Source organism: Sinocyclocheilus anshuiensis, unplaced genomic scaffold (assembly GCF_001515605.1).
Source record: "Sinocyclocheilus anshuiensis isolate Anshui unplaced genomic scaffold, SAMN03320099.WGS_v1.1 scaffold1546, whole genome shotgun sequence".
Lineage (NCBI taxonomy): Eukaryota > Metazoa > Chordata > Actinopteri > Cypriniformes > Cyprinidae > Sinocyclocheilus > Sinocyclocheilus anshuiensis.
This window is the reverse complement of record NW_015547737.1, coordinates 335110-345143: the sequence shown is the minus strand read 5'-3', so window position 1 is coordinate 345143 and position 10034 is coordinate 335110. Positions and strand designations below refer to the sequence as shown.

Genomic DNA, 10034 nt, shown 5'->3' with positions numbered 1-10034 from the left:
TGTATCATGTGCACAGATTGAGAAGGGTCTGGCTGCAGCTGGCGCTTGCACTCTCAGACACTTGCACTTCCGCTAGCGATGTCACTTGCAGTCTTTTTTATTTTTTATTTTGTTCTATTTATTGATTACTTTTTGTTTGAATCTCTCAACATTTTACAACAGTAGCCAGGTGGTGAAGACAAGAAAAAATAAACTAAATTACGAAGTCACTTGCAATCGCCACTTGCACTCTCCACTACCTGCGACGTCACTTGCAGTCGACACAAATCGTGTGTGTTGTCAATGGAGACAAGACGCTGTGGTGGTGATTAAACGATTACAAAGTGTCTGAGAGTGCAAGCCTGAGAGTGCAAGTCTGAGAATGCACGTCTGAGAGTGCAAGCGCCAGCTGCAGCCAGACCCATTTGCACAGATTGGTAAAAGTGCCAATTCCTGTTTCTAAACGAACAACTCGAGAACAACAGCAAAATGTCTACAAACATTAAATCAAAATCTAGTTAAAAGGTCAAGGGTTCAAGATTGCTGCAATGCAATTCTCGTTGTTTCAGGAAAAACATCAGAAGTGTTTTAAACTTTCTGTAAGTGGTTTTCCTCAGTAAAGTGTTGTAATGTGCACTTGTATTCAAACACATTAAAACTGGTTTTAAGAGAAGGATGGAGTTTTTTTATTTGGGTTACACTTACATTTGTACATTTTTGTACATCTATACACAACCAGGGCCGTAACCACCACAGACATTGAGGGAAACAAGTCTGATAGGATAACCGATCTGTATCTGTGAGAACTTTTACAAGTATTTAACAGTTACATTTTCAGTCTAATCTGCCTCAGCGGTCTAACCGCTGTCTCAGCGTCAAAATGACTGATATGAGTCTTGACCAATCAAATCATAGTAGGCGGTAATATACTGTGATGCAAATTACTTACCTTTTTTTTCCCCACAAATATGGCCGTTTTGGCATCATATATGTGATTCATGTAATTCCTGAAACTGAGCGTGACCAGACAAGTGAAGTAACATTTTGTGTTTTCGCCATATTAGGCATACAAATGAGTGAATGTGTGCATACTTTAAAATATTATTTGCAAATAGTTAAAAATGATTCCTTCCCTACTAGAATTAGATTTAGCATTTCCTTGAACGTTCTATTTCTATACCTTATTAAAAATGTTCAATGCTCAAGAAATGGTTATGGCCTTGTACACAACAAACAGTCTACTTTATAGTTATATTCAATGAAAACGACATTTGGAAACAAGTCTGATAGGATAACCGATCTGTATCTGTGAGAACTTTTACAAGTATTTAACAGTTACATTTTCAGTCTAATCTGCCTCAGCGGTCTAACCGCTGTCTCAGCGTCAAAATGACTGATATGAGTCTTGACCAATCAAATCATAGTAGGCGGTAATATACTGTGATGCAAATTACTTACCTTTTTTTTCCCCACAAATATGGCCGTTTTGGCATCATATATGTGATTCATGTAATTCCTGAAACTGAGCGTGACCAGACAAGTGAAGTAACATTTTGTGTTTTCGCCATATTAGGCATACAAATGAGTGAATGTGTGCATACTTTAAAATATTATTTGCAAATAGTTAAAAATGATTCCTTCCCTACTAGAATTAGATTTAGCATTTCCTTGAACGTTCTATTTCTATACCTTATTAAAAATGTTCAATGCTCAAGAAATGGTTACGGCCTTGTACACAAGTCAACAGTCTACTTTATAGTTATATTCAATGAAAACGACATTTATTCAATTAAACAAATGTACATGGCAATGGAGCAATTCCACCATATCCAGTATTCAGGAAGGAAAACAGCACGATGAAGTGAACAACAAACAATAAATAGAGTTAGATTTCAATTCTTTACATCAGATTTTCCTCTTCAGTAGATTCACATTATGCAAATCTACAAGATACGACGATTAAGAAACGTCGCAAGCAATTTTATTTCTCCATTTATCAATAGGCATTAATAAATAATCTTTATATCTGTGTTTGATTGCGTCATAGCATTTATACAAGCAATTCTGTGGTGCACACATCAAAAATAAAACACATTCAAATGCACTCAAATACAAAACACAAAATGGAATGGGATGCGGAGGACGACATCAGTCCATTCGGATCTTCTGATTGGTCATCCTGTAAATGATGCTGTCATATCCGGGATCCATGTTCCAGAGGTTGTACGAGATCACGATGACGGATAAAGCTAACACGATCATCAGCCACAGGACAATGTTAAAGACCACGGCGTAATCATAGTCGTACTTGTAGGCCAGGTTGTAAGGGCTGCCTGGGTTACTCTGAAACAACCACACGCTAGTGTTACATGTACGTAGGTCAGCGTTCAAAAGTAGGTCAGCGAAGGGGGTTTCTAATGTACCGTAACCATCTTTTTGTTTTGGAACAAAAACAGGTTAAGGGTTGGAAAGGTGAGGGTCGCTAAAACTATACGCTACCATTTCTAAAAATGAATAAAAAGCACGATAGAGTTTGCTAACCAACTACTAGTGGCTACGCTAATAACGTTACACGTCTTACAGAAGTGGTCTTGAATCGATTCTTTCTTCTCGCACCCTGACAAATAAGAATAACACTGGAAATGTGGACCTGACCCAACATTAAATTTTTCTTTTTAGAAATGTTTGTTTATAGAAAAGCTTATTGCAATCAACTTACGATCTGCTTGGACTCGAGGATGGAGCGTGACTTCCTGGTCAGAGGGGCTTCAAACGTCTTCACAGTCACGACTTCTACAACCGCGTTGTTTGCATAGACATTGGCGACATCGTCTGCGAACTTCATACATGCACATACAAACAGATTTTAGTATAAAAGTACTAATAACAGCAGTACGGTTTATATATTATTAAGTATTATTAGTGTAAAAAACAAAGACATTTTGTAGCTGGAAGTAAGTAGAGAAATGTATATGAAAATGAATATACATTGTAATGAATCAATAATGAAATTTAATGAACAATAATGATTTTAAGTTCATGACTAGTCAAGGATAAATGAGATAAATGTGAAGATATCTAAATGATGAGATAGTAATGCTTAAATGTCATGTTTTTGGCTTAATTTATTTTTATTCATTGTATTTTAACAATTTCACCCAGTAAAAGTGTCATATTTCACCTTAAACGCTAAAGGAAAATAAAGCAAACAACAAAGCATATTACCTCTTTTTTGGCTAAAAATGTCTCAATGCAAAAAAAAAATAAAATTAAAAGTCCTAAGGCTTCATTTTCTTTTCTTTTTTTTTTTTTGAAATATAGGTTTTTCTTCCCTTTTTATTTTGGAAATATTTAAGTCACATAATCACAGAAAAATCTACTTATTTCTAATAGAACATTTTAGCAACTTTAAAATGACATCTATATAAAAATGTTAAATAACATTTGCTTGTGATTAAGTTTTAGAAATAAATTCTGTAATTATTGTAATATTTATTGTGATAATGAGAAATGTTGCCTTAGAAACTAGATGAAGAAAATGTTTTTTTTTGTATATTTGATTTTATTTCAATAAACATTTATTTTATTTAAAGTAACAGAAATTTCACGGTTTAGTAAACTATAATAACTCTACAGCTAGTGTTAATTTCGTTAACGAAAACTATGACGAAAAATGTTCGTCAACACGGTTTTTTCCCCTGATGAAAACGAGATGATGACGTAACAATAATAAGGTCATTAATTGATAACTGAGATTAAATGAACATGCAATATCGTTGATGAAAAAAGACGAGACTAAAATGTAGTTGAAAAGAACAAAAACTTTATTTTTGTTGAAAAAAGTGGAGACAAGACTCTATTATGCAAGCGTGCATGATTGCGGTTGCCAGATATCAAGACCTCAAATATGATATCCTGTTAAAAATCTGTACACTAACGTTAGATGAGATAAAATATACCATGCATACGAGTCGATATTCTATTGATTTGTGCTTATTGGTGAAAGAGCAACTTCCGATAAAATGTAAAAATAAATTTCCCAAATGACAACAATCATTACAATTAAAATTGAGCAAAATAAAAAGAATTCTCTTCATCATTTTAACCATTATACAGTAAGAGGAAAAATGACAAAAATGTGTAAGTTTCCACTGACTTAAACTAGACAAAAATTCTCAGACATTTAGTCAACTAAAACTTAATTAAAACTAAAACAGGACAAGTTGACTAAATATGATAAAAACTAAAAGTTACATTTGACACAGGACTAAGACTAAATAAAAAATAGCTGATAAAATGAACACTATCTACAGCACAGACACAGGCTCGTTACCTTCTGCAGAGCAGACGTCAGGATTCTGGTAGCGTCGGTGAACTGAGGGGAGTCTGTGCCGTAGCGGCGGACGATCTCCTCCAACCCCGCGAGCTCTAGAGAGTACAGGTCAGGAGCCGGGTCTTTAGCCAGATGCTTGTGTTTCTGCAACTGTAGCAAACAACACAAAATACTTTAATATTACACAAATTTGCCACAGTAATTTAATCTGATTACAGACATTTGATTTAGTTTTTTTTGACCAACATCAAAAGAAAATTAAGAATAAAAAACTAATTTTATACATTTATTAATATATTTTAGATATTTATGAACTGCATGAGCCAAACAAGCAGATGCAAACATTAAGGCTAGATAAAAAATAACAATAAAAAGGATTTGATACTAAAAAACAAAAATGACCATATAAAATCTCGCACGGCTGATTTATATGGAACAAACTGTCATAAAGTGTATCGGCTCAGAGCAGACAGAGAAACTCACCAGAGCAGAGATGTCGTACAACACCTGAACCTCAGAGAGGAACAGAAGATCAGCCTGCAACACACAGAACACCACATAAACACATTAAAACCAGTATATTTAGACCAGCGTCTAGTTTAGGATGGGAAACAAAAACCAACATGCATCTAATGTACGATGGTTTCTATCTGTAACAACTACTTTCACATGTCGATTATTTCAATAAGGTAGATGCCACTTCCTACCATGACCGAAAAACTGCTTCAGAAACTGTTACAGTCCATGTCTGTATAAAGAGTGTTAATACTGTGTACACTAACACATAAATAACAGATATTTTTATTACTTATTTGACATTTATGGCCAAAGTTGACCTCAGTTTTGTGGTTCACTAAACCACTAATCTGTGTTATTGGCTATTATGACCACAAGTGTTACGTGACCATGTCTTCACCTCGTTATTACGACTGAGAGAGACGAGAGGAAGGGATGTGAGGACGGATCCGTCCTGGGACAGACGTCCACGGATCTGTTGCAGGGTCACGGGCAGGTCCTCAAACACTGTGTTGGCCATTCCCATCATATACAGCCTCTGAAATGCACAATCAAGAAATTTCTTAAATGAATGCTCGAGGTTCAAAACATTTTTATTTACTAACTACCAACAACATATAATTTAATTATTATTTAATATTTTTTAAGTATTTTTTATTAACTTCATGCCATATCAGCACATAAGAAAGATTAAAAAGAGGCATAAAACAAATAAAAAGATAAAAGAATAATAGTTAAGACATAAGGCAAATCAGTTTCTTACAATACTACAAAAAATATTAATATATATATATATATATATATATATATATATATATAATAACTACAAGCCTTTAATTTAACATTTGATAAAAAAAATTCTAATTTTTCCTTAGAACAGAAGATCTCAAGATAACTTTGCATTTTATTGCATCAGATTTTAAGCGTTTCTTGTGTACATCTTTATCTGCAGAGCACTTTGTGTGTTTGCAGGCATCACTTGTATGTGGTTAGTGTTTGAGTCAAGAAATTCGCTGAGGTCGCACCTCCTCACTTGGGGCGAGCTGCAAGACCACAGGGGTGCTGTCAGCAAACAGAGTGTGCACCGTGTTTGCCACACTGTCCAGGGTGAACGGAACCGGCTGAAACCAGACAGACAGATAGACAGATAGACAAACAAGTGCCGTCAGTCTCATGATACAAAATAAGGGAAGTCTAGCAGGGAAACTCCATGGTTACTCAATCCTAAAACATCCTCATTTTCTGGAACTTAAAAATTAGCTATTGCACAGTTTTTTCTGTTTTCAGGGTCTAAGGCGAGTTACTTCACTCATTCATTTAAAGGTCAAACTGACAACCTACACGTTGAATCAAAGACATAAAAGCAAGAAAGAGTGCGAGACAAAACCCTGCTTTTGCATTCATGCACCACGAAACCTAAAATAACTTATGTGCGTAAGAATGCATTACTCACGTTTTCAAGAGGGTAACAGGAAATGTTTTTCGGAAAGTCGAGGCTGTCCAAGCCACGCACGACGATCAGAGCGTTTGCACGCGGGCGTTGGAACAGCCAACCGGCAGCCAGACCTGGCCAATCAAGATCCTACAAACAAAAACCACAAGCTTACTATGGAGTTTACATGAAGACATCACATGTGCCATTACAGGATTAAATAGATGTTATACCTCATGGATGGAGAAGCCCATGGTCAGGGCGACTAGATCAGGGATCTTTTCTCCCGATATGGGCCACTGTCCATCCCGGAAGGTGACGTACTGCGGGCTGCGCAAAACAGTCAAACTGTCACCCAAAACCCCTGATGAAAAATAAAACAGGGAACAATGCTGATATATTCTCACAAACTTTCTTTACAATAAATCACACTTGTTTCGACATTTTGAAGTCTAATGCAATGACATTCAGATATGTTGAGTTGTGTGGAAAAGTTTACAGAAAAAAACATGCAAAACATTTAAAAATGCATAAACAATAAAAATATGATTTAACCAACTAACCAAATAAAAATTAGACTACAATAAATTTTAAAAATACTTAAAAGAAATAAATATACTGATACAAATATATAAATAAATACATCAGTATGTCCTATAGCAGGGCTGTCCAAACTCAGTCCTGGAGGGCCGGTGTCCTGCAGAGTTTAGCTCCAACCCTAATTAAACACCTGAACCAGCGAATCAAGCTCTTACTAGGCATAGAAACTTCCAGGCAGGTGTGTTGAGGCAAGTTGGAGCTAAACTCTGCAGGACACCGGCCCTCCAGGACTGAGTTTGGACAGCCCTGTCCTATAGTGAGCAGAAAAGAAGAAAAATAATGTAACGTGACAAAAAGAAAATGTTTTTTTCCCCCCAAATAAAATCACACACACAATTATAATATACATTTTTCCACAGTATAATTTGGGTAGTTCTACATAATATATAACTGCCTTTCACATTTCAGGTTGCACGAGAATAATCATATTTAATAATCATACATCTAAATGATTGAAAACTCCTTTCCTAACACAATGATCAGTTTAAAAACCACAATAATCCTATCATAACTATAATATTGATCAACAATGCAGGATTTGTTAAATAAACCATGACTGTCACATGACCTGCTAGGGCTTCCTCATTCATTATCAACATTTAGCAGCAAAACCATTTTATCTAACAGCATAAAGCAGCATAAACACAATATCGTAGCAAATGCACATAAATTATTTGGACTAAACTAATTTAATTGTATAAACGAGAGATATTGGATCGATTTACATGACTGCGGATTAAGGCATCTCACTGCAGTCGCCATTATTTCATGAAACAATCGCTAAAAACACACCGACCTGGCAAAATAAAACCACGTACATCTAAATGATAAAGTATAACGTCAATTTACCTGATAAAAGGCCTAAAAGCGCAAACACCGTGTTAATAATTGCTCGATTCATCTCGGGAGGATTTTTCTGATGGACTCCGCTTCCTCGCAATACCGGTCACATGACCCGGGCGTGACGTCGTGCGTCATGACGTTCTGCTGTTCTTCTTCTTATATTTTTACGGCGGTTGGCATCCAGCGTATTGGTGCATTACCGCCACCTTCTGCTCCGGAGTGTGGATGACGTTCTGCTGTTCCTGTAGCGCTTCGGCTTTCACTGCGGGACTTTTAAACCTCATTTAATCAATCTAGCCTAATATAAAACTAATTAAAATGAGTATAATATAATAAAAATATATATATATGTATCAGTGGTGGGTAGTCCTAAACTTTTAGTCCTGTAGATCAGTGGTTAATCCTAAACTTTTACCTTTCTCGTAACTTTAAATTTGATTTGATAACCTTTTTATAGCCTACATTTTATGATTTACATTTTTTACTCAGCTTACATCACTTACAGCTAATTTCTGACAGGAATGAAAACGAGGCTGTGAGGGATAGCGTTAGCCTTTGTTCAATGGATACTGTCGATAAACACGATTGCTCAGCTGAAACAAAGTAGATAAAAGTTTGAAAGTTGCAAGTTGTGAGTAGGTGATTTCGTACCTTTGTCCAGTGCGTTACATTGTAACGTCCCTCGTTAAATTCACTATTGCGTCTAACCTGACTAAGGCTTATCTTCTAGTGAAATACTTAAATAATAGCCTACCGTATAAAAATGATGTATAATTAGAGCTATCATTGATAAATACACTTTGATTTGATTCCATCTACTGCTGCAACTCAAAGCCAGAATAATAATTTTAAAAACACTACTTCAGTTAAACTATAGCAATCTGTAGATCATATAATTTATAGCCAATTTCTTGTTTCTATTATTTGAATACAAACGGAGGAACTTGATCTTGCTTTTCCAAGCCCCATATCGTTGATCGTCCTCTTCAACTTTGCTGGTTTTCTTGTAATATCATCGCTATCCACTTGGAGGCGCTCTTGTTCCGTCACTGACCGCTCGAATCCACCGCGTTGATCTCCACGAGCCAGCAGCCCCTGAGAGATTATTTACACTGTCTCCTAACGCAGACCTCCACCATATGTTCGGCCGAGAAGCCTTATATGACTCATGATATTTCAAAATAAATCAATAAGTCAGAGTAATATATTGAAAATAAAGTCTGAGTTGACATTGAAGAAAAAAGGCTACATGCATGATAGGTATTTATATACAAATATCTTGGTGAGCTGTAGGCTGATCATCAGATTCTACTAATAATGAATCAGACGATGAGAATATGTTCAGTAATTAAATTAAATATAGGGTAGCCTACTGCTGCATATGTTAAATTATGGCATTCTACTTTTACCAAAAATAGGCCATGAAGAGTTGATGCACAACTTTTTTTATTTACATCAAAAACATTGAAATTGACATCAAGAAAGTGCATATGCTATTTCAATCAATGACACAAAAGCTGCATGCAGAAATATATACTTATAAACATAGAATTTCTATATAATTGTAAAAGCACTAGCAAAATGCTAGTTTAAGATGTTTATCGTGTTATAGTCTACTGCAATTAACCTTCTAATATATAGGCTACGTTCAGAAAACACATACGGACATCATTTGCTTTGCACTTTCAGTCAGTAACGAACATCAGAAAATCACCCAAAACATAATGCATTTAACACGCTCGTTTCAAAAGCAATTCGTTTGCCGTCTCTTGCCCGCGGATGAGATCTTGTCCGTTCTCGCCCTTAGCAGCGGGACTGGAGCGACCCCCTGACACGCCTCCTCTGATTCTCACATTCACAGGTAATTCAATAGCCGACAATTAGACTGAGCCAGCCATCGGCCCACCCAACGGGACACTGCCGACACAAGGACCCTGATAGTGCAACGCTGCAGAAGTCTGGAGTTCCGTGTCATCCATCTGTGCATGTGAATTATTAATTATTACTATTATAATCATCATCAAAAAAAGTTGTCAAACATTTTTTTTAATGTATTTATTAATCATAAATATGAATTATTTAGGAATATTTTTTTAGGGTTACTCCATGTGACCTAAACATACCTCTCAATAAATATGTGATATTAAATTTGTTTTTTTTAATTATTATTATTATTATTATAGTATTATTTAAAAAAAATAAGCTAAATGTGTTTGAATATTTATTTATTTAAAAGATACAATAACAAAATATTGTACCAAGCTATAGGCACTGCTGTTTTCGACAATAGCGGCCTTTTAGTTGTTGTTTTTTAAATAATTTTTTGTATTA

General features: G+C 35.5%; 1 protein-coding gene across 2 annotated transcripts; it reads right to left on the bottom strand.

The window, feature by feature from the left end:
• Positions 1–1447: 1447 nt before the first annotated feature.
• On the bottom strand, positions 1448–7922 carry LOC107704425 (renin receptor). 2 transcript variants are annotated; one of them, XM_016507345.1, is made up of 10 exons: positions 7710–7922; positions 6494–6624; positions 6282–6410; positions 5854–5949; positions 5229–5366; positions 4796–4849; positions 4313–4462; positions 2699–2818; positions 2561–2596; positions 1448–2322 (listed from the first exon to the last, which is right to left on the bottom strand). In XM_016507345.1, the coding sequence occupies exons 1-10, from the start codon at positions 7759–7761 to the stop codon at positions 2128–2130; spliced, it is 1101 nt and encodes a 366-aa protein (XP_016362831.1). In that variant the 5' UTR covers positions 7762–7922; the 3' UTR covers positions 1448–2127. The 2 variants fall into 2 exon arrangements, with proteins under 2 accessions (XP_016362831.1, XP_016362833.1); XM_016507347.1 differs by lacking the exon at positions 2561–2596 and having other exon boundaries at positions 7710–7918.
• Between the last annotated feature and the right edge of the window lie 2112 nt (positions 7923–10034).

What these genes read in the sequence shown, in the direction of transcription:
- LOC107704425 (XM_016507345.1), bottom strand. Translation starts at nt 7,761, where the DNA reads ATGAATCGAGCAATTATTAACACGGTGTTTGCGCTTTTAGGCCTTTTA. An exon ending in TGTACGACATCTCTGCTCTG is followed by an intron (nt 4,463 to 4,795) that starts GTGAGTTTCTCT and finishes TGTTTGCTACAG; the next exon opens with TTGCAGAAACACAAGCATCT. An exon ending in ATCGATTCAAGACCACTTCT is followed by an intron (nt 2,323 to 2,560) that starts GTAAGACGTGTA and finishes TGGTTGTTTCAG; the next exon opens with AGTAACCCAGGCAGCCCTTA.